This window comes from Drosophila tropicalis, unplaced genomic scaffold (assembly GCF_018151085.1).
Source record: "Drosophila tropicalis isolate 14030-0801.00 unplaced genomic scaffold, ASM1815108v1 contig_878, whole genome shotgun sequence".
In the NCBI taxonomy this organism is placed as follows: domain Eukaryota; kingdom Metazoa; phylum Arthropoda; class Insecta; order Diptera; family Drosophilidae; genus Drosophila; species Drosophila tropicalis.
In genome coordinates, this window is record NW_027173374.1 from 11,457,357 (window position 1) to 11,478,599 (window position 21,243).

Sequence of the window (21,243 nt, forward strand, 5' to 3'; positions counted from 1 at the left end):
AAAACGAACAAACTTTCCAATCATTTTACAGTCTTGCTTTGATCTGAGGAATTTCGGTTATGGTGTAAGAACAATTTCATAAAACTTTATTATTCATTTCTATCTAGACAAAGAAAACAAAAAACACAAACATTTTGGCTAATTTTTTTGTTCAAAGTAATTTCTGCATGTAATTTGTGTCAATTTTTTGTAATTTAGTCTAATTATATTTTAAAATTTTCCCATCAAAACTCATTAACCACATTTCTACTTTTGTGTTTTTATTTTGATTTTTCTCTGCAATTTTGAGTTGTTTCAATTTATTATTTATTACGATTTATTTTTCATTTTCTTTTCACACTTGCAGCTTAAAATATTCAAGTTATAATTTAAGATGGGATTTATTTAAATAATTTGTTTTTTTTTTTTTTTTTTTTTTGGTTTGCTTGTGGACAAATGAATGTGGGGAAAGGTTTTATGTTATTATAAGTTTATTGGTTTAAGCATTTTTACTTTGTTTTCCCTTTTTCCTCAGCTAAGTTATCAATAAATGTTTTATAATTTACTTTAGCTTTAGTTAAAATGTATAAGAATTATAATTTTATGTTAGTTTAAGTTTTATGCATGAACGGGTAATTGGAAATTGGTTATGGTGACCCCTACGTCCCATAGAAATTATATACGTATATTTGGAAGCCTTTCTATATATTATTTTGCACGTTTGTGATATATTTTTTGTTTTTTGGTTATTAACAAAATATATATAAATATTTTAATTTATGTTTTAAATATTTGATAATACAAACAAATTGATTCATTAAATATTTCCTTTTTTAAACGCTGCTGGCACTGAAAATTTTGAAAACTAAATTATATTTTGATAAACCCCTCCATTAAACTATATATACAAACACAATTAGGACAAGGATATGGCCGTGAGTGCAGCCACAAACACGATATCATCAACTACACAGACAAAACACTCGCAAGATTATCTAAACACTACGGCTAATCAGAGTCGCTATCGCAAGCAACAACAAACGAACAACACGAACTCTAATTCGAACTCGAAATCCAAATGCGAAACGTTCTCGACATCCAGTCCGCAGCTCTATATACACAAACCCCATAACTTGGCCGCAGCGAAAGCTTTGGATGATCAGACACCGCCACCAATACCGCCATTGCCACTGAATTATCAAAGATCCGATGGTTTGTTACTCTCATTTTGTTTGTCTACATTTCCCACCCCTCTAACCCTTTGTCCCATCACAAGACCATCAAGTGAAAGTGAAATTTGATCTACTAATACGTTTTTAATAATCTCAATTAGATGAGAGTTATGCTAACGAGACACGAGAGCATAAAAAGCAACGTGCCATATCGAAGGCTTCACGACAAGCTGAGCTCAAGCGATTGCGAATCGCTCAAGAAATACAGCGTGAACAGGAGGAAATCGAGGTGCAGCTAAAGGAACTGGAAGGACGCGGTGTACTCATTGAGAAGGAGCTGCGTGGCGAGGCGCAGCACACAGAAAAGTTAGTAACTGAACTTCTCTTTCTATTATAATTGTAAAAAATTTTAAATGTTTTTTTATAGTTTGGACTTGGCAAAGGATAACGATGAGAAACTATTAAAGGAACTTTTGGAAATCTGGCGTAACATCACAGCACTCAAGTGAGTATCTACTTCCAGGAAGTAGTACTGTTATCTAATCCTTTGTCTCTATTAGGAAACGCGATGAGGAACTGACCATTAGGCAACAGGAACTGCAACTGGAATATCGGCATGCACAGCTGAAGGAGGAGCTTAATCTGCGTTTGTCATGCAATAGTAAGTCCAATGACATATTGATTATTGAACTGTCTACTAAAAATTCGTTTTTTTTAATTAACAGAACTCGACAAGAGCTCGGCCGATGTAGCAGCCGAGGGTGCTATACTCAATGAGATGTTGGAAATTGTTGCCAAACGTGCTGCCCTACGTCCAACAGCTTCACAGCTCGATTTAACCGGAGCGGGTGCGTCAACCTCAACGGAAGCGGCCGGCATTAAGCTGTCCGGTCAACCGCAAGATCTTGAAGAATCGAATGTAAGTTGTTTTGGACTCTCAAGATTTCATTCAATGACTTGATTGAATTTCTCATTCATAGATTTGAGTAGCGAACTTTCCATGGGGTTTGCTGGCCTATGAAATCGTGCAAGGCATTTTAAGCCTAAATACTTAAGCAGAAACGTACCAAAAATCGATTAAAAAATTTAACAATACTAAAGAAAAATAAGTAAAACAAAAAGTAACGCATGAGCTGTATACAGAAACGAGCAAAACCTATTCATTGCAGATGAACAATTTCAACAACAAGAACAATTAATTTAAGTAGAACGCGCAAGTTTATTGTAAAGTACACAAAATCAAAACCAAAAAGAAAACTTAATTTGCAATTTGAAATTAAGGCCTACATTTGTTTCTTAACACACATTACAATTTCGTTTTGTAAATGTAACTCTGATAAATAGTTGTGAGCAGTTGCAAATTTATCAATTGTCTGATCTTCGTATTATGTATTATGTTGTCTATGGAAATAATTTAAATTATGTATGTGCAACGGGTTAATGGCATGTAGTAAATGGTGTTATATATTCTATCCATTTGCTTAGGTTAGTTCCATTTAGTTTTGATTACTTCTTATGTTTATTTTTGAATATGTGTGTGCGTACCGTTTGAATGTATTGTTTAAATACCCATAAAAGATAAAATATGGATGTATATGATCCGATATGAATGATAATCCATGTATGTAATATGTATTTTGCTGCCCAAACTAAATCAAAGTGAACACAAAGATATACACACAAATATTTTCTATATGAAATGAAGCGATATATGAAAGCAAAGCAACCATTTATTGTATACTAATAAAAAGGAAATTAAATTATTGTGTAACTTTTTATTTATAACCTGCATATATAAACAATATTTATCGAATTTATTATGTAATTTTTGATTTATTTTAAACTGAATAAAGATTTTAATGAAAAAAACAGCTGCCCATGTTATAGTCTTGAATGCGAGATGTAACTATCCAATTATAAAAATGGAATTTACATCGTTTGTTGATAAAGTTTATACGGTGTAAATAAACAATATAAATGAGTAAACATATGTAGATCACTGTAAAGCAAAAGAATTTGAATTCGATTACTTATCGATTACGCGGCGCACAAATTTATCGATTACTTCCTCGATAGTTACAACAGCTGCTGTTGCCTAGCACAACAAAGATACATAGTTGTTTGTGACATTCAGAATTCGTAAATTTAATTCGCTTTTAAATATTAAATAAAGAAATGGCCGCTACAAAGTCAGATGAAGGGGAAATTGAAGTGAAAACGGACGCTAAGAAAGAAAATGAAAAACAGCCAAAAAAAGATAAAGAAAAGCAAACGCCGGGTAAGAATGATTTCACCGGCTTGTAGTCAATAGCGTCTTTTTGAAGTACAATGAATTAATACTTAATTTTTATACATAGATGCTGATAAAAAAGAAGAGAGAGCTTATAGTATGCGCCCTACTTTTGGTGAGGGTGAAATGTTCCCATTGCCTACAATTAAGAATATTATGAGCACGGTCATGTCTCAAAAACTAAAAGGTAGGAAGGAGGAAAAAAATCCGATGATAATCAAAGTATTCCAAACAAACTGTTGCTAAGGGCAACCCATTGCATTTCATTTTACAGACAAAACCTACGACAAAGTCCTGGCCACCACATGGACTCATGAGATAGCCGATGAGGTAAATCAACAAATCGCTGCCAATCCGAAAGTGAAACGCTACAAACATGTAGTCCAAGTAATGCTGGGTCAGGAGCTTGGAGCAGGCGCTACCTACAATTCACGTTGCTGCTGGGATTGCGATTGTGACACATCCGTATCGGAAGTCTTTAGTAATACCAGTCTCTTCTGTGTCTGCACTGTCTTTGGCACCTATCAGTATTGAATGGAAACATTGTCGATTTCACTATGCACTATGGAAATGGTGAGCAGCAGCATTTATGCAACAACAACTTTTGTAATTATGTATATACACAATTTAAACTAGTTAACTCTTTTTCGCATTAATAGCCATTAGGGCTGATGCCAGCTTCACTTTCAATGCAACAGTCTTTGTCCTAATGCTTCGACCTTCGTTTTGCCTCATTGGATGCGCACGTTCAGGGGATTGAGTATGCGGCCTGACATCACAGCCACGTCCAAGTCGCGATCGATGATGAAAAACAAAAACGGATGATTTACAGAGATCTGTATGGGTTTCGTTTGAGCACCATAGTTGCCTGAATTGGAAATGCAAAAGAAGAAATCAAATAGGAAGTTATTATTAGGTCTTTGTTGTATGTGTGTGTGTAGTTTAGCTACTGTTGCTGCTGCGCAATCGCAGTGGCAGTTGCATCTATAGTTGGGTGGGGTATTAGTGTGATGGCAATGTTGCGCCTCAATGCTTTCGTTCAGGTGTATAGACTCTGATACTTACGCTTAAGCTGATTGATGGGATGTGTTCGAATGTTAACGTCTATAGATTGCTCAATGTGTCGCACATAGATGCCTTTCTCATCAGTCATGGGTCGGAAATCAGCTCGATTTGGCTCGAATATATCACAGCTGCAACATGAAATAAAGGGAAAAGAGCAAAAATGGAAAAAGTAAAAGTGAAACACTCCCAGAAGTAGTCCCAATGGATATAGCTTACATTCCCATCTGAAACAAATAGACAACAAAAAATAAGAAACTAACTTATAAGACAATTTCTGCAAGTAGGGAAACAGAAACTAAAGTTAAATTCATACTTACATTCTGCAAATCGTTGGTTAAGAACATCGTGCCATGTAATTTAAAATCGGGTATGATTGCCTGAACCCAACGCGGCTTTAGTTGCTTTCTCATCAGTCGTAGTGTGGGCCCCAATTTGAGGGCAGCGGCTGCTGCCACAATATCCGTATGATAGTCCGGCAATAGAATCATTAGATTATATTCAGGTGTATCAAGTTCCAGTTCCAGGACACTCATCTTCAAATGCTCAAAATATTTATAATAGAGCACAGCATTGTAAACTTTAAAAGTCGTGTGCACAATCTGCTGGCTGCCCAGATAGAAGACATGGCTAATAACATCTGTGTTGTAATTCGATTTACTTTCGGCTGCCTCGCCTATATAATGTGGTTCAAAGTCATTGTTGATGTGTGCAAAGGCAGGCGTGGCTGGTAGAAGAGAAGGATGCGAATGTACCACGTCATGTGGACTGAATAGGGTCAAAAAAGAGATTTGCATCTAGATCCTTGTAACCGAAAATATGTCGTTTGTGTCGTGCTGCTGTAGCCTTGGCTTTACGGGTTGTTGAGTTATTCATTGGATGCTGAACTGGTTGAGCTGGAATTATAGTTGTAATTATTTTACGTATGCCTGGCGCTGATGTATTTCTTCTCGGCGGTGGAGCCGCCACCTGACGTTCCATCATGGGCATTACTGCTACCCGAGCACTGGGCAAATAGCTTGGCTTTGGTGTTATTGGATTGGAGTGTTTCAGAGGAGCCTGCAGCTTGCTGGTGGGTAGACGGGACACTCGGGCTTTTTGTATGCGCAATAAGGGTTCTGCATCCTCTTCGGCCACAAAAGCTGAGACCAGCTCGGCTGCCTCATCGCCACCACCAGCTTCTTCGGCTGAATCTGTGGCTGGAGCTTCTTCGGTTGCAGCTTCAGTTTCTGCCTCGGCTACCGTCGTGGTGGTAGTTGCCTCCTCTGTGGTTGTAGCCTCTTCTGTGGTTGTAGTGGTTGGAACTTCTGTGGTAGTGGTAGCCTCCGTATCTTTAATTGTTGTAGTCTCGGCTTGCATTTCCTCGGCTGTGGCATTGCTGGCTAAGGTAGTGTTGGCCATCTCCGAGTCCGATGTTATATTAGCTGGCATACTCGACTTCATATCGACACTCAGGTCGTAGCCATAGAACATCAGGATTGTTTCAAAGTCCTTAAGCACTGTCACATTATTTCTATTCATGCTAAGACCCTTTAAAGGATTATCCGATCCAAAAAAATAAGTCTGCAATGTGATGAAAATTCACAAAATTAATGTAATTTTACAATTGTTTCGTTTTAGAATATAATGACCTACATCAATTTGGTTTTGTAAGTAGAACAAATTCAATATAATATAAGTTTCATCATTACATCATTGGACATATTCTAGATATTTATTTGTGTGCGTGTATATATATATTTATCTTGTCATATCATGCCTAAAACTAAGCTCTGAAATTGTTAACAATTAAAAATCGAAGCTAAATACAAAATATGTTATTTATAATTTGCTCAGTTTATTTGGTTCCCCGGAAAAAGGTCAATAAACTATTGAAGCATGTTTAAAGACCAATTGAGTGTGGTGAAAAAAATTGGATTTAGAGTTGCCCTAGGGGCAAAAACCATACATACTTATGTATCTAGTGTTTTTTTTTTTTTTTTTTATCAATGAAGTGTAATCCATTTGGCAATGTGTTTGCTTAACCAAGCATGTAAATGTGGGTTGGCATTTTATTTGGATGTTTTCAATACGAGTTCTGCTTTTTTTTTTGGGAATTTTTTAGGGCAACGGACAAAATTGATTTAACTTTAGGCTATGGGTTAAGTTGAAAAACTTACACGCAGACGTCGATGGATGTCACGATAACCGACTCGTATGACATCACGATTGTTGGGCAGTTGGAGTACATTGCGCAGTTCATTGGCACTCTGTCCGGCTGATCCTTCGTACAGAGCCACCAAAACACTGACCAAAGCAGTTGGCGAAAAGGCGAAATTGTTGCGATTGAGAATGGAATGATAGTGAAGCAGACGTTGGGTTAAATCGTTTGTCAGGTCAACCATCACCTCGGCTGGTGTCAGCTCCTTGGTGGCTACCAACTGGGGTAGATGATCCAGTGGTAGAGGCGGTGGTGGTGGCAAATGGGGATGCGGAAAACCGCTGGCACGAAATTCCTCATGATCAATTTGTATGAAATGAGCTTGAATCGAAATGAGACCAAGTCCCAATATTATCCAGGTAGTTATTAAGCCAAATCGAGGCATAACAAGAGAGTTGACCTTGCTCGAATTGAAATAAGTGCACTTTAATTGGCGCATTAACAGTTTGTTTTTCTTTTAGCAAAAAAAATTCGCAATTTTTATGTACGCTGATAAATTGCAGTATTTTCATTATTATTTTGACGCTTCTAAATTCTAAAATATCACATTCAAATCAATTAAACGAATTGAGTTGTTTGAATTCAAGGTAATGGCTGACAATTCTGTAATTTGTGAACCGTCAAATAGATCGCGTTTTACACATAGCACATTTGTATATTCCCATAAAATTCCATTTGCGAGTTTTGTTTGGAATTGGTATTGAGTTAAGTTTTCGATTCAAACTGATTCGCGTGATTGCTGCCGCCAGACTGAAATTGTGAAAAGAGGCACCTCTCTTCATAAAGTACTGGCCAAACCGATTGATCGGATGATGGATCGGCTACACTTAGTGGTTCGGTAGTTTTTCGGCCAGCCAATTGTTTATATGCTTATACTTATATATAAATCTGCAAATAAACAATACAGAAGCATTGCTGAATAGTCAATGTAAAATGGTTTATCTTGTTTGCCAGTTTGTGACAAGTTTGTCAATTTTCTATCAGTTGAGACTGATGGCTCAGACTTTTTGTTAATATCTCTTTAGGAACAAAACTGTAACGGAATAAAAAACAGTATTTGGTTTTTGATTTCTATAACGTATCATGAGATAGATTATAATACAAGTTGAGTTACATTTTTATATCTTTAATAACAATAGGTCTCCGATGTTTTTAATATTCATTTAAAAACAAATTTAGATTAATGTTTTAATCAATTTTTAAAAATTTATCATCTAAGCGCACACTAGTAAATTTCCATTTCAAATATTTGCCTTGTTTATTTGACCGTTATTGACCATTTTCAAAAACTACTCGCATTTGTCCCATCTCTAGTGCTCGATTTGAGTAAAGATCAATTTGAGTAAAGTAAAAACAATCTGTATCGGCAGTTCCAGCGGATGAGGAAATATAATTGGTAAGGTTTGAAAATACTTAAACCTGGGTCAGGGATTATGTCTCATCCCGTGGAGCGTCAGAAGCGGCCGCGCAAGTATCCCTTTGCGAATTTGCAGATAGGGGATCACACAGTGCTGGACACCATCGAAGGGCGCCACATTTGTGGGGACTGCAACAGATCTCGGAAATTTTTTTGCTATAGCTGTTATAAGCCTGTGGGGGACCTGGGAGAAGTCTTACCAAAAGTGGAGCTACCTCTGAAGATTGACATTATTAAGCATAAGAAGGAAATCGATGGGAAAAGCACAGCAGTGCATGCGGCAGTCTTGGCGCCGGAACATGTCACAATACACACATATCCGAATATACCGGACTACAGAGGCGAACCGGGAGTGGTGTTAATCTTTCCTAGTTCAAAGAGTCTGACAGTTCCTCAACTCTTTGAAAGGAATGTCCAGCTAAAAATCGATGATAATTACGGCTTGCCGAAAGGCCATCACATGGGAACCATGCTTCGCCGCCGCATGGACGAAGTGGAAGTGACGTCCGAGATGGAGGAGTTATCAATTAAGAGCCATTACACCTTTGGCAACCTGCCGATACAAAGAGCCGTCTTTATTGATAGCACATGGAACCAAAGTCGTAGCATCTATGGGGATGAGCGGGTTAGACAACTGAGGACTGTGGTATTACAAAACCGTCTCTCTCAGTTCTGGCGGCATCAAAAAGGGAGTCCTCGTTGGTATTTGGCCACAATTGAAGCAATTCATCAATTTTTATTGGAAGTCCATGTCAATGCATGGGGTCTTAATGCTGCCTACCGAGGACTGGACAATTTGGAAATAACTGAGGGCTTTCATCAGCTGGCCAAGCCACTGACAATAGCTACAGCCACAGAGGAGGATGCGGTGAAGCGTGAATCACCTTACAACGGACAGTACGATAATCTCTTGTTTTTCTTTGCCAATATGTATGATCTTATACATAAATACTATGACCACAATGAACTGATATCCTATCGGCGTCCCATTTAAATATGTTTGTCCTTTATTCAGACAGGCAAAATAAAAGATTAAGTTAATTTAAAGCTATTTCTTTTTCTTCTTGCCCTCATCACTCGACTCAGATGGGGAATGTGATTGCGACTTGGGTTCGGTATTCACAGCCTTTTGCCATTTCAAGGGATGACGGCGGAACAGGGGCCATGGTGGAATTGTAATCTGTGGACAAAAACAAATCGTGCCGTTGATCTCAGATATTATAAATATTTGCTTCTATTTCTCACCAATGAGGACAGTAGAAAGCCCACACCCAGAATATAAACTGTCTGGGAGAATTGCTGGACAACGGCTCCATAAACAAGACCGATGACACCGAAAAATGTTATGATGAGGCGGGACCAGCGCTCTGCCTTTGCTTGGCCCTCAAAGTCCTGTTAATGAACTGGTTAACAATTGATAAAACTCTTGGGACTTAAGGGGACTCACCATGTGTGTTTGTATATCTAGCATTATGAGATTTTTGTTAAATAAGCTAACTTTTCACGTAAACAAATGCATATGCGGCACGTCAGCAGTAAAGGTTTTGATTTTGTGATGGAACTTACCTATCTCTCAGAACTATCGAAAGTCACAGCGACGATAATGTATCGCCGCAGTCACAGCTTGTGAGAAATGAAACGGAAATGTGATTTTCAAATGTTTACCCACTTGCGCTAATGAAATTAAAAAACGTTTGAATTTTTAAGAAAAAGGTTTTTGTTCATACAGTTATTTGTACAATATGTGTGGTGATATGGCGGAATAAACCGTGGACGTTGGATAATAACTAATAAATACGTCGAGTAATAACTACAATTAAAAATTAATGGAAATGTTCATGGATTGTCGAATTTTTTTCGTCGTAATAGAAAGCAGCAATGCCTTAAACTCGAGCTGCTCGAGTACGTCGCAAATGCAAAACATTGATAACACAAACTACAAGCCAAGCAAACAAGGCAAGCCAGGAAAAGATTACGGCAAAATACAAGCATGCGGCCGTATTAATGCGACCATAGCGACGTCGTTCATAGGAAATGCTCTCCACCAGATAATCCATGAAATCGAAAACTGCGCCACAGGATAAACGTTGTTTGAGCACGGGCACTATGTTGCCCACTCCTTGAATTTCCTTCAAAAGGGTTTCCCGGTACTGTTTACATGTTACCTCAAAGCCGTCGGTGAAAATTGCAGCATAGACAAGTTGATATATAGCCATAATTACAGATATAACTGTGGCTGGTAGCCCTATAAGCGAAAATATCATAGTTAGATTCAAGTGATACGAATTTGCTTGCAGTATTAGACCTACAATAGTATGGGGAGAGGCCATCGGGTGTCAATTCCGATTCGGTGGTCACAACAATCATATCGCCAGAACTGTAAAACGAAACGGAAGTATGAGTAACTGGCGAAACTTTAATTGAATCATTTGGATCTTCAGCTATATGGATTCTATTAGCATAACACCGCTCTAATTAGTTAAGGAGTGTGGGTGTCTGTGTCTGAGCTATTAACCCACTTGACCCCTAGACGACGAAAATTGATAAAGATCATTTCTTACCGCTGTCTAATGGTCGCTGTGCCAGCCTTGGGTTTGCCCCGTCCAATGCACATTCTATAGCCATGATAGACGCCCAAGACGATGGCAAAAGCTAAAGGCAATACCAAGCCATAGGTGGCGTAGTGGCAATAAGCAATATTTCCGCCTTCAAAGTTGTTATACGTGCTTTTACTGTGTAGCACGCATCCACAGTTCGTATCCGGACAGGCGTTCAGGACATACCGCCAATGCAGCGATGCAACCGCCGATGTGATGCAGCAAATCAACGATGCGACGATAATAAAGGGATATAGATAGGATAAGGCACGCTCTGCACTGTAGGACATCTTTGGGCGTTGACTGTAAGTATATACAATAGGTATGCTTAAGATGAGTACACAAATAAATTAATTGATAATTTTTTAATTGAGAGCTTCTTGAAACTAATTGCAATTCAGTTTGAAATTCAAATTACGGGCTGCGTCTGCCCATTGTACACCTGCCTCTCCCAAACTCTCTCGCTCGTTCTCTGGCTTAAGGCGCTCTCTCAGTCTCTCAGTTGAGCGTCGCACACGCACACACACAAACATGTTTTTGTTGCAACGCTCGCTTACTGTACCCAAAATATAAACAAACATTTTGTAGTACCAATTTTATTGTTGTTTTCAATTATTAATTACTCGATATCAGATCCTTTTTACATATCTACATGATACAAACAAAACGCTTGTACTTATTGTTAAACAATTCGTTTAGCCAGCCTTTTTGGCCAACCTGCTGACACATACACTTACACAAGCGCACTTAGTGTGGACACACCTACACGAGTTTATCTATGGCCGAACGATTCAAGGGAGACCGACAACCAACAGCTAAGGCAGCAAAGATACTACTGAATGTTGGTGAATTCAAAAAACTCTGATCAGAACCGGGCAACACCTAAAAGATATCCAGAATTGTGTATACTCTTGCCGGCACCATAACACTCCAACCATAATATAAAACAAGGCATATGATATAATTTTTCAATTAACTAATTTACATTTTAAAACTCTTCATTTAATGTAAATGAAGATTTTGGCAGTATCTTTATGTACACTTAACGGCATGCAATGCTTTCAAACAAAAAAGATGTACTGCTTTTGCAGTGTATAAAAGATAGATCTAGCATAAGAGAGAGAGAGAGAGAGAGAAAGTGAGAGAGTATGCGTAGAGATGGCCTCGTGTCACTGCTTTTATATGGTTATTAAAAATACAAGTTGAAATAAATTCGCTGTATTTGCTCATAAAATAGAAGTATCTAAAGGTTTTTCTATATCTTACTAATAGAAATGTCTAATTTCAAACTGTTCTCAACAAATAGATAGGTACTCTTGTCCGTTATAATTGAATCTAAATTCAGTTACATGCAGATTTAGCTTGCATTAGATGAATGAATTTTGTACTCTCTGTGTGCATGTTCGACACGATGTTGGCCAAAAGCCATTTCAAAACACTTCTGCCAGCTGCAGCAAATGACGCGCGAGCAACTTTGGCTAAATAAAATTCCCGCTCTGGCTCTTCATTCTGACCCCACATAAAAATTTCTCATGCCCCATACAAAATTCATTTTTCTCGGACGCCTGATTTCTCAGTTGCCAAAGAGTTGTGGAGCCGTCAACTACGCGAAACATTTACCAGAATTTTTCTGAAAAATCAAACATGTAACGTTTTGAATTGCCTACCCCAGCCAAGTAATACTAATTGTTAGTAAATGCATCTAATAACGCAAATGCCACTTGCATTCCCAAAGTGAAAGTAAAAGTGCAATTTGCCAATTTATGTAGCTAACCGAACGTTACGAAATTATTGTGTGCAAATTACAAAAATTACAGAACAGACCCAAGAAATCTTCCTATAAATAGTATCCACAAAGAAGAAAGGGGTAAAGCAAATTTGATGTGTGTACTCCTCCTCCTTTTCCTCCTCCACCTCCACTCAGATGAGGCAAATATTTGATAATTTGCATAATTTGCTATTGTTGATGCGCAAAATGCATCAGTAAATTCTGTGCAATTTATTGCAATTTACTACCGATTTGCCTCAAAATTTATATACATACATATATTGCCTGTGTGAACTGAATTATCCGTGTTTGTATTTATGATTAACATTTTTTAATATTTCATGCCAAAAAAAATAACACTGTGAATTACTAAAACAAGTCTGACAATGGGTAAATATTTTCGTTAAATTTTTAATACTAAAAATAATAGAGCTTGATGTAGAATATAGAAAGAAAAGTGGCTTACAGTTAGTTATTGACTACGATTTGCTTTCCTAATATAATCTAGAATTTTGCATGAAGTTTCCTCAGTGAAATTATGTTCATAATTGATCTATTACTTTCCCTTCCATGGCTAATGTCTGATCTTGAACCGGCATGGTATTAACTTATAAAAATATACTCATGAATGAATTGTTTTCGTTCATAGAATACACCGACACAAACCGGCGCCAGCCTGTATATAGTCGATAGAACTAGTTGCCTAGCTGATCCGATACAAATTTACAGACTATCATACACAATAGCTTTTAAGTGAAGCAAAACGATAATGGACAATTGGAATGTTTTAGCCGCACAGACCTCATCCCAAGCCATTGGACGTGATGATATTGGCACAGTGAAGACGCGTCTGGTGAGTAGTAGAGAAACATCAACAAGAGTGTCAATCAAATGGCGTGTAAACAAAACAAAACAAACCGATCGATGTATATAGAAATATTTTTCTAAATGCTGGCAATACTCACCACCCAAAAACACAACAAAAAGATGCGTTTTCTATATGTACAGTGGGTGGATGTGGCCACCACCCAGCCGGGCCGATCAACAGCTGTTCCTCTCCCCAACAAAATTTTGTTGTGATTGTTACTTTGTGCTCAGCTATAAATAGGATCTCGCTGCTAGGTGATGATGATCATTCTCTTGAGTTAGTTTTCATTATTTTTGGAGATTTCCCACAGTAGTGGGCCAAGTAGTGATCTTAGAAGCTAAATCAGACGTACTTTGAGTGTGGACGACAACGCGTGTATAGCTCGGTGTAATAATTAAATATTTATATAAGCAAGTGGTTCCTTGACAATATTAAATTTGATCAGATCAATACTTTATACATATAATACTAGTAATACATCAGAAATATGGATATTTCCACGGATATTTGGGGTCAATTGGCTGTAGAGGCGTCTCAGGTTTATCTATCCGATGGCACAGTGCGCAGTCCCTTCGCTGATACGGTAGGAATATGTAGAATGGAATGAAGAGCAGAGTCTACACACTTTTTGTATATATTATATATGCATATGTATATTTTTATTTTTTATTCATTACTATTCTCTTAGACCATCGAGAAGCTGCCGGACAAGGTGCTGTTGCACATTTTTTCGTATCTATCTCATCGTGAGATTTGTCGCCTGGCACGTATATGTCGTCGCTGGCGTCAGATAGCCTACGATACACGCTTGTGGAAGAATGTGTCGCTGAGGCCAGAGGTATCGGGTCTGCATGTCGGATCCCTGGAGATGCTGTTGTCCCTAATCTCGGTGAGATTCGGACCCACATTGCGTTACATTGAGCTACCAATTGAATTGATCACGCACACCGTGTTGCATGAATTGTCGGCCAAGTGTCCCAACTTGACTCACATGCTGCTGGACTTCTCCACAGGTCAGTGTTGTTGTTCAGTGTGTCGAGTACTTACGATAGCCTTGTTGTTTTTCCTTTCATCTAGCCATGCAGCTTCACGATTTCAGCGAAATGCAGGCTTTTCCTACCAAACTGCGCTATATGTGCATTTGCCTTTCCGAAGTCATTTTCATGGAGGGTTTTATGCGGAAAATCTATAATTTCATCAATGGCCTGGAGGTTCTACATTTGATTGGCACATACGAGAAATGCGAAGAGGAGGAGGAGGAGATCTACGAAGTCATCAATGTCCACAAACTCAAGTCAGCCACACCCAATTTGCGGGTTATCAATCTGTATGGCATCAATTTCATTGATGACTCTCATATCGATGCATTCAGCTCGAATTGCATTCAGTTGGAGTGTCTGGCTGTTAATTTTTGTAACAAGGTCACTGGTTCCACATTGAAGACGTTGATTCAACGTTCCAAACGCTTGACCTGCCTCCTCATGAACGGCACCAGTCTGAAATCCGAATTTGTCATGCAAGCTGAATGGGATAAATGTGCTCTACAGGAATTGGACATCACAGCCACGGATTTGTCCACCGAGTGTCTGATTGATATGCTAACACGCATCCCAACCCTTAAGTTTCTATCTGCTGGACAAATCAATGGATTCAATGATTCTGTGCTTAAGCAATGGATGGAATCGGGCACTACTAGGTAAGTAGGTCGACTTATGTACTCGTGTTTCAACTCTAACTCTTTGCTTTTTAGATCTCTTATATCCTTGGACTTGGACTCATCGGACAACATCTCTGATGAGGGTCTGTTAAAGTTTCTACAGCGTCAAGGACATCAGTTACTTGCTTGTTGTCTATCCGGTATGCCACATATAACAGATCAACTATGGATGAGCATCTTACCACTTCTGGGCAATTGCAAGTGAGTTTCCATAGCTAAATTTTGACAAGTTTCTTTTGAAAAACATGAATTTATTAACAGAATTGTTGTCATGGGCACGGCCGAGAAATTGGGTGTAAACATTCATGTTGATCAGCTTATGGACACTATAGCCTCCAATTGCGGCAATTTGGAGCGTCTGGAGCTGCGTTGGGATCCCGACAATTTGCGTTTCTCGGACAAAAGTCAAAAGGCCATTGATATCTTGCGTGTTAAGTGCTTAAAGCTGCGTTGCATGGTTCTAAGGTGAGTGCAAAATAAACTGATGCAGGTTGAAAAACGAAAAGGATCTCAATGTGGCTTTTGTGTTTTTCACATACAGTGATGGTCGCTACTATGAGACGGTGAAGGCCAACTTTGAGCGTGCAGATCGTATCACTGTGGTACGCACCACAACGTGCTGCCGAGTGTCGCCATATCATTTGCTGCGCAACTATAATGATTTGATTTTCAATTAAACGATTGTCTTACATTTGTTTTGTCGTTCTTTGGATTGTTGTGCCTATATGATATAGTTGAACTAGAGTTGAATTTGTTTTTGCTTTGCTTAAACATAAATTGTTTTCTGTATTTTTCCGCTTCTTTCGTTTAATTAAATTATATCTAAATAAACGTAAATAGGTAATTTAAAGAAATATTTATATATATAAACAAAGGATTTGCTAATTCAAGTTTCGTTTTCATTACAAAATTATATAACATATAGTGTGTTCTCGATTTTGCATCCTTTCCCTTTCTCTTTTAACTAGGTTTTGTTTTTTTTTTTTTTTTACTTGGTAACTTGATTAAATCATTTTCAGACTTCACCACATTCATTTGTTTTTTTTTTCTTTTTTGTTAATTTTTACACTTTACTGTTCTTTGCAAACTTAAATCTAATATTTTTCAAAAAATCTTTTTGGGTTCAACTGGTTACCATAAACTTAATTTACATAGATCTCCGGTTTGGAGATCTTCGTTTCGTTCAGCGCGCTATTATATGCATGGTATATAATTTAATAAAGCATGGCTGTGTGTGTGTGTGTGTGTGTGTGTAGATCAATGTGTAGGGCGTGAGTGCGAATTGGAAAATTTGCTTTGGAAAGGACAACTAAGCTTCTCCCTATCGCTTTTCATTTGCATTTTACTTTTAGTCTTTCCCTTTTTTCATTTTCTTTTCGTTTTTACAATCGTAAGTACACTAACACATAGAACAGTTCACAAATGGTAAAAATTTTTAATAGTAAGAAGGATCATCATCGTCGCTCACTGCTGGTCCTGCGACATCCGAAAGATGTGCGTTGTATTACTAGCGGCCGCCGTGGCCACAGCTGCCGCTGAAGTGGCCGTTGGTGGCGGCGGTTGAGCCGACGACGTTGTTATATAACTGGCATTACTGCTACTTGGGGTAACAGTGAGCCCGGCAGCAGTTGCTGCTGCTGCCTCGGCGATGGCTGCTGCTGCTTCAGCTCCAATTAAAGCTGCTGCACTGCTGGAGGTAGCTGCTGTAGAGCCAATCTCACCCACATCGGGAGCAGCATGTTCTGGCGATTGTCTTGGAGTCACCGCATTGTTGCCATCCTAGGAATAACAAGACTCCATATTAACTAGGTTTATCCTTAGAGGATTTAATGTTTACTCACATCGCGTGGATATATCCTCAATGGCTGATCAGCTGGGGCAGCCCCGGCACCTTCGGCTTGCGTGGCATTATCCTCAGCTTTGTCTGTATACATCATAATCTCATGGCACAGCGGACAACGATCTTGCACATAAAGCCATTTGCGCAAGCAAACACCATGGAAGAAGTGACGACATCGTGTTATTTTGGCGGTATACATTTCCTAGGAATAGCAAGACGCAATTAGTTCAGATTGATCTTATGTACTTATGTATGTTTTAATAGTCTTACCTGATAACATATGGCACAGACATCGTCAAAGGCTTGCAATTGGGCACTTGTGGCCTCAGGAAGGGACGAGATCTTATGGACAGCAGAACGTCGCTTCATGAACACCGACCAACCGGCCCGGGCCTCACACCATATATTGAAATAGGCGTGTATGCACATCATGATCGCCCTGATGGCTCCGCCTGTAGCATTTTGAGCTATCAAGTTATCAAGTTATCGGTACACGCAAATCAACCAAATAAAAAATATTACATGCACACATAGAACAGAAAAGCCAAAAAAAAGAAAACACGGATGTGGAAAAATTATGGGGAAACGGGACAAGGGGGGAATGGACAGAGAAGAGATTGGGCTGCTCATGTGCTGATGTAATTTTTGGATATGTGATTTACAGCGGCACATTATACGACACTTACCCGACTCAAAGAGCAATATCCAAGCTCCGTTAATAAAGAGTAGAATACCGAAGCAGAATTCTACAGAATTGCCAAAGGCCCGAACATAGTACAGATAGTCGTCCAGTTTTTCCCAAAAGAACTGTCGCCGAGCATCAAGAAGGAAGAGGCTATATGTGGCCAACGATACAAGCACCTAGAAACATAATTAAAACAATTAAATATCATAATACATAGTAAAAACGTCAATCTTTAAACAAACCTTAACGATAACTTCTATGGAGAAGGCAGTCACAGCCAGGAGCCAAGTGGAAGGTGAATGTTGGGTCCACAGATAGTAGAGAAGAGTCAGTGGCATTAGAATCAGAAAAGCACAAACCGACAGTGCACGAACATGGCGTTTGCGTGAAGGATTTCTTGCAGCGCTCAATGACATTAAAATAGGCGAAACTATGTTATGCAGAAAATGTAGAAGGGCAGTAACCAAAAGGCACAAATTTCGACACAATCGCACAAATCGTTTGTCCGGCGACAATGAGGTTAGTCCTGTTTGCAAGGCCAAAATATAAAATAGAACCGCCGAAACAGTGCCCAGCGATTTCTCCTCATCATTGTCATAGGTCAGCAGATACCATTGAAAGCCGCGTCCAATATAATGGCATATCATTGATATTACACCTGTCATGCCCAAGACAGCAGTTAAAGTCTCGCAACCATCGACAAGAAGCTTCTCAATAGTGGGATAAACTTCCAAAGGTGCCTCACTTTCGGCGCTGACCAGGACATAGGCACCTTGTAAGATCCTGTTGTGAAATAAGGTGACGAGATAAAAAGTGAATTGGAGATTTGCCAACAACTACTGAATTGCTACTTACCTAATTGTCCAGAATACCCTTAAAACATTCGGCACATTCAGACGTTGCCATTCATTCTCGATTAGTGCGGATAAACCAAAATTGGATACAAAATTCATGGCATATTGATAACCATTGTACACCGTCCGACTGGCCTCCATGCTGCTGTTAATCAGTGTGATTTTGGTTAATATAATAGGCGTGACGCCAGCTACTATTGGTAACTGTTGCACAAAGCGTGGGGATAATGGCAAAATGGCAAGTAGAATGGGACTAGTAAAAATCATGGGCATTGATTTTTGCAGAAGCGCAAATCTTGGTCCCAAATGTATGTAAGCGAAGAGCATGCCCATGAACCATTGTGCCATTACATGCGGTGCCAGTGAGACGATTATGCCACCCGAATCCAATATTCGGGTGGTATTCATTGACATGAGATCCTCTAAGATGCACGGACTACCCTCCATTAGGGCCAAAGCACTGACATTTGACCAATAGGACAGAAATGTGAGACCTAGTGAGGTGAGAAACATGTAGACCATCACAAGATGACGTGTCCAGAGCATAAATATGCAGGCGGCAGACGCGAAACCTGTAAGACAGGGACTAGGTTAATGTCCAATTGAAAGATAAGATAATTGTAAATATGGTTCACTCACCCAGTACACACAATACGAATTTCACCGTCGTAATGCTGATTATGCTCGATATCACATCATCGTTGGCCAGTTCATCCATTATAGAATTGAAACCATTGCTTATCATTCCTCGAGTTTCGGCGGATTTCGAGGCATTGTCTATGGCCTCTTCAATATCATTGCTATGGGCAACAACATCCGCATTGGCTGGCTCTTCAATGTACAATCCGAAGAACGTTTTTAAATAGGAAAATGTACCACTATTAGATGGTGTCTCTGTCGGCCATCCCCCCGTCGTTGTCGAGGTGCTAACTTCATTCTTTTCCGGATACATTCGCGTGGGCAGACCCATGCCAATTTTGAGTATCTCATCGATGACCATGATGGGCGGCACTCGCATCATCACATCCACCAGGCCCAGAACTTTCGTACGCATCGACATGATTGTGGCTGAGTCTGTGTTTTGGTTTTGGCGTCTGGCTGATACACCGTGACGGTGCACAAAATTTTGAATGTTCGATCGGGAGGGTAATGGTAGTTCACTATCTAACGCATTTGGAGCGGTTTTGGAGCTGGCGTTGGCCTTCGGTCTTGGATTTCGCAAAAAAGAGACGAGAATCGTGTGTGTACGTGTATGTGAGCGTACAACTGTGTGTATGTGTTTGTGTTTAAAGGCCTATTGCTAATGTGAAAATCACTATATTGGAAGGAGGTCAGGTGGTAATGTTGTATTTGCTCTGGATTCAATTTCCACACTCGGCCAATTTTCGTTTAATCGCCAATTTTCCGATTGACGACGATTTTTGAACTTTACACTTTTCCACAATAATTTTGGCTTTGTTTTTTTTTCTTTTCTGTCACCTGTAGTGTGACCAATCGGCGACCGGTATATCGATGACTATACCATCGATAAATATCTCTTTCGATAAATTAAAAACTGGGCACACCGCCCGTTGATGGCGGGACTTTAAACTAATCGAGTTATTACCATTAAATAAATTAAAATGATTAACAATTACCTGAGGCGAAGATCCACAAAGCTGCAGCTCGTGAATTTAATCTACGGCAAATCGGACAACTTAATTTAAAGTAAAACTTGAAAATAAGAGTTTGTAAAAGAGTTTTAAAAAGTTTTTGCAAACAAAAAGAATATTTTGTAAAGGATTTAGGAAATTTGTATTAGAGTTTGATAGGTACGTCGGAGATGAAACAATGTGTTTCTAGTAAGATGTGAGCACGTTTTTTTTAAATTTATTTCCAGGTTACTATAATTTGAATATTTTAAACTTTAATTCAAGCAGTTATAATAAATTTAGTTAAGTATACTTGTTGAACTTTCACTTTGTAGTATGCCTCTTGGACCATACATATCCACAGGCTAACTTAAATCTCGTCCTTCTGGCGCTCTGTACCTAATTTTAGACAATTTCTAATACAAATTCAACTTAAACTGGATTAAACTTGAAATGATATGTAACTATGGCCTTTTTAATGGATAAACTTGGCAAAAGGATGTCTCTGATTGAGATTTGAAGTATGAGAATTGATGTATAACATTTTTTTAAATGCGTATGAAGTTTTGGATTCCTTATTCTAAAAAATCTTTTCCGTGTCAAATAATACTAAATTAAATAGCTCAACAACGACTACAACTTATATATACATACATATGTATGTAAAAATCGCTGGAATTCTTTCAAAAGAAAACCCTCATGGTTGGCATTTATGTAATCACCTCGGCCCTTGGGTCCACGTGAATTTCCTCAATTGTGCGGTCGTTAACTTTTGCCATTTTGAACTTTAATTGTTGTTGTTCTTGGTTCTTGTTTGTTGTTTCTGTTTGTGGCACAAACCTCAAACATGGAGGTAAAATGTGCCCTATGCAAATGCACAAATTGAGGCGGCGGCACTGCAGCTAACCTGGTGAGGATTCGAGTGGAGTGGAGTGGATTGTGGTGGAATGGGTGTTCAGTGTGTAACGATCGTAATTATGCGCAATTGTTTAGCGTTTAGCTCAAAAAGTTCAACTAACATAATTGATTTTTCATGCCATGCCACAAAATGTTGTTAACAATACGAGAATGCATGTGTTTTTGGTTTTTGTTTGCGTTTCGTTTTTTATTTCTACGCTCCTAACTAATTTGCATAGTTTTGTGTTGATACTTGATAGGGACAG

The 21,243-nt window shown here is 38.7% G+C and overlaps 8 protein-coding genes across 24 annotated transcripts in view; 4 read left to right on the forward strand and 4 right to left on the reverse strand.

The window, feature by feature from the left end:
- The window catches only part of Mical (Molecule interacting with CasL), a 44,203-nt gene extending 41,181 nt beyond the window's left edge, over positions 1–3,022 (forward strand). For 4 of the 9 annotated variants that reach the window (XM_068301032.1, XM_068301033.1, XM_068301036.1 and 1 more), the window contains 7 exons: positions 32–64; positions 900–1,191; positions 1,313–1,517; positions 1,579–1,656; positions 1,712–1,812; positions 1,877–2,070; positions 2,132–3,022. In XM_068301032.1, the coding sequence (XP_068157133.1) occupies positions 32–64; positions 900–1,191; positions 1,313–1,517; positions 1,579–1,656; positions 1,712–1,812; positions 1,877–2,070; positions 2,132–2,137 (909 nt within the window). In that variant the 3' untranslated portion in view covers positions 2,138–3,022. Of the gene's footprint in view, positions 1–31; positions 65–346; positions 802–899; positions 1,192–1,312; positions 1,518–1,578; positions 1,657–1,711; positions 1,813–1,876; positions 2,071–2,131 lie in introns of those variants that run through there. The other 5 variants (XM_068301043.1, XM_068301034.1, XM_068301037.1 and 2 more) reach the window with 3 other exon arrangements.
- Positions 3,023–3,262: 240 nt separating this feature from the next.
- Positions 3,263–6,330, forward strand: LOC137584826 (dynein light chain Tctex-type protein 2B). 3 transcript variants are annotated; one of them, XR_011033507.1, is made up of 5 exons: positions 3,263–3,429; positions 3,509–3,628; positions 3,716–4,014; positions 6,124–6,152; positions 6,214–6,330. XR_011033507.1 is itself a non-coding variant. In XM_068300393.1 (4 exons), the coding sequence occupies exons 1-3, from the start codon at positions 3,327–3,329 to the stop codon at positions 3,973–3,975; spliced, it is 483 nt and encodes a 160-aa protein (XP_068156494.1). In that variant the 5' UTR covers positions 3,263–3,326; the 3' UTR covers positions 3,976–4,014; positions 6,124–6,330. The 3 variants fall into 3 exon arrangements, 1 of the variants encoding a protein (XP_068156494.1); XR_011033508.1 differs by having other exon boundaries at positions 3,716–4,047; positions 6,124–6,330; XM_068300393.1 differs by having other exon boundaries at positions 6,124–6,330.
- On the reverse strand, positions 4,173–7,088 carry Spn85F (Serpin 85F). Its single transcript, XM_068299008.1, is given in 6 exon segments — positions 4,173–4,309; positions 4,507–4,634; positions 4,723–4,730; positions 4,824–5,288; positions 5,290–6,066; positions 6,663–7,088. Coding segments are annotated over 6 exon segments (1,941 nt in total).
- A 953-nt stretch (positions 7,089–8,041) lies between these two features.
- LOC137584615 (tRNA-uridine aminocarboxypropyltransferase 1) lies at positions 8,042–9,167 on the forward strand. The gene has a single exon (XM_068300101.1). The coding sequence runs from the start codon at positions 8,137–8,139 to the stop codon at positions 9,112–9,114; it is 978 nt and encodes a 325-aa protein (XP_068156202.1). The 5' UTR covers positions 8,042–8,136; the 3' UTR covers positions 9,115–9,167.
- On the reverse strand, positions 9,105–9,708 carry Spase12 (Signal peptidase complex subunit Spase12). The gene is made up of 3 exons (XM_068300102.1): positions 9,568–9,708; positions 9,366–9,512; positions 9,105–9,300 (listed from the first exon to the last, which is right to left on the reverse strand). The coding sequence occupies exons 1-3, from the start codon at positions 9,589–9,591 to the stop codon at positions 9,169–9,171; spliced, it is 303 nt and encodes a 100-aa protein (XP_068156203.1). The 5' UTR covers positions 9,592–9,708; the 3' UTR covers positions 9,105–9,168.
- A 111-nt stretch (positions 9,709–9,819) lies between these two features.
- LOC137585036 (uncharacterized) lies at positions 9,820–11,546 on the reverse strand. 2 transcript variants are annotated; one of them, XM_068300681.1, is made up of 4 exons: positions 11,455–11,546; positions 10,682–11,020; positions 10,430–10,497; positions 9,820–10,365 (listed from the first exon to the last, which is right to left on the reverse strand). In XM_068300681.1, the coding sequence occupies exons 2-4, from the start codon at positions 11,005–11,007 to the stop codon at positions 10,004–10,006; spliced, it is 756 nt and encodes a 251-aa protein (XP_068156782.1). In that variant the 5' UTR covers positions 11,008–11,020; positions 11,455–11,546; the 3' UTR covers positions 9,820–10,003. The 2 variants fall into 2 exon arrangements, with proteins under 2 accessions (XP_068156782.1, XP_068156783.1); XM_068300682.1 differs by having other exon boundaries at positions 11,449–11,516.
- A 754-nt stretch (positions 11,547–12,300) lies between these two features.
- Positions 12,301–15,924, forward strand: FipoQ (F-box/LRR-repeat protein FipoQ). Of its 4 annotated transcripts, none has more exons than XM_068299975.1 (7): positions 12,301–12,363; positions 13,135–13,338; positions 14,042–14,366; positions 14,431–15,049; positions 15,104–15,271; positions 15,332–15,535; positions 15,612–15,924. In XM_068299975.1, the coding sequence occupies exons 2-7, from the start codon at positions 13,255–13,257 to the stop codon at positions 15,745–15,747; spliced, it is 1,536 nt and encodes a 511-aa protein (XP_068156076.1). In that variant the 5' UTR covers positions 12,301–12,363; positions 13,135–13,254; the 3' UTR covers positions 15,748–15,924. The 4 variants fall into 4 exon arrangements, with proteins under 4 accessions (XP_068156076.1, XP_068156079.1, XP_068156077.1 ...); XM_068299978.1 differs by lacking the exon at positions 12,301–12,363 and adding an exon at positions 12,375–12,393; XM_068299976.1 differs by lacking the exon at positions 12,301–12,363 and adding an exon at positions 12,426–12,584.
- Positions 15,925–16,477: 553 nt separating this feature from the next.
- Positions 16,478–20,239, reverse strand: Trc8 (TRC8 ring finger protein). Of its 3 annotated transcripts, XM_068299972.1 has the most exons (8): positions 20,087–20,239; positions 19,089–20,032; positions 18,451–19,021; positions 17,838–18,378; positions 17,597–17,771; positions 17,181–17,377; positions 16,912–17,112; positions 16,478–16,849 (listed from the first exon to the last, which is right to left on the reverse strand). In XM_068299972.1, exons 2-8 carry the CDS (start codon positions 19,507–19,509, stop codon positions 16,535–16,537), a joined length of 2,421 nt encoding a protein of 806 aa, XP_068156073.1. In that variant the 5' UTR covers positions 19,510–20,032; positions 20,087–20,239; the 3' UTR covers positions 16,478–16,534. The 3 variants fall into 3 exon arrangements, with proteins under 3 accessions (XP_068156073.1, XP_068156072.1, XP_068156074.1); XM_068299971.1 differs by having other exon boundaries at positions 19,089–20,226; XM_068299973.1 differs by having other exon boundaries at positions 17,181–17,362; positions 19,089–20,224.
- Positions 20,240–21,243: the final 1,004 nt, after the last annotated feature.

What these genes read in the sequence shown, in the direction of transcription:
- LOC137584826 (XM_068300393.1), top strand. Translation starts at nt 3,327, where the DNA reads ATGGCCGCTACAAAGTCAGATGAAGGGGAAATTGAAGTGAAAACGGAC. An exon ending in TAAAGAAAAGCAAACGCCGG is followed by an intron (nt 3,430 to 3,508) that starts GTAAGAATGATT and finishes TTTTATACATAG; the next exon opens with ATGCTGATAAAAAAGAAGAG. An exon ending in CATGTCTCAAAAACTAAAAG is followed by an intron (nt 3,629 to 3,715) that starts GTAGGAAGGAGG and finishes TTCATTTTACAG; the next exon opens with ACAAAACCTACGACAAAGTC.
- LOC137584615 (XM_068300101.1), top strand. Translation starts at nt 8,137, where the DNA reads ATGTCTCATCCCGTGGAGCGTCAGAAGCGGCCGCGCAAGTATCCCTTT.
- Spase12 (XM_068300102.1), bottom strand. Translation starts at nt 9,591, where the DNA reads ATGCTAGATATACAAACACACATG. An exon ending in TAGATATACAAACACACATG is followed by an intron (nt 9,513 to 9,567) that starts GTGAGTCCCCTT and finishes GTTCATTAACAG; the next exon opens with GACTTTGAGGGCCAAGCAAA. An exon ending in GCTTTCTACTGTCCTCATTG is followed by an intron (nt 9,301 to 9,365) that starts GTGAGAAATAGA and finishes TTTTGTCCACAG; the next exon opens with ATTACAATTCCACCATGGCC.
- LOC137585036 (XM_068300681.1), bottom strand. Translation starts at nt 11,007, where the DNA reads ATGTCCTACAGTGCAGAGCGTGCCTTATCCTATCTATATCCCTTTATT. An exon ending in ACAGCGACCATTAGACAGCG is followed by an intron (nt 10,498 to 10,681) that starts GTAAGAAATGAT and finishes TTCGTTTTACAG; the next exon opens with TTCTGGCGATATGATTGTTG. An exon ending in TGGCCTCTCCCCATACTATT is followed by an intron (nt 10,366 to 10,429) that starts GTAGGTCTAATA and finishes TTTCGCTTATAG; the next exon opens with GGCTACCAGCCACAGTTATA.
- FipoQ (XM_068299974.1), top strand. Translation starts at nt 13,841, where the DNA reads ATGGATATTTCCACGGATATTTGGGGTCAATTGGCTGTAGAGGCGTCT. An exon ending in GCTGCTGGACTTCTCCACAG is followed by an intron (nt 14,367 to 14,430) that starts GTCAGTGTTGTT and finishes CCTTTCATCTAG; the next exon opens with CCATGCAGCTTCACGATTTC. An exon ending in ATGGAATCGGGCACTACTAG is followed by an intron (nt 15,050 to 15,103) that starts GTAAGTAGGTCG and finishes TTTGCTTTTTAG; the next exon opens with ATCTCTTATATCCTTGGACT.
- Trc8 (XM_068299972.1), bottom strand. Translation starts at nt 19,509, where the DNA reads ATGTCGATGCGTACGAAAGTTCTGGGCCTGGTGGATGTGATGATGCGA. An exon ending in ATTCGTATTGTGTGTACTGG is followed by an intron (nt 19,022 to 19,088) that starts GTGAGTGAACCA and finishes CCTGTCTTACAG; the next exon opens with GTTTCGCGTCTGCCGCCTGC. An exon ending in TGAGGATATATCCACGCGAT is followed by an intron (nt 16,850 to 16,911) that starts GTGAGTAAACAT and finishes TGTTATTCCTAG; the next exon opens with GATGGCAACAATGCGGTGAC.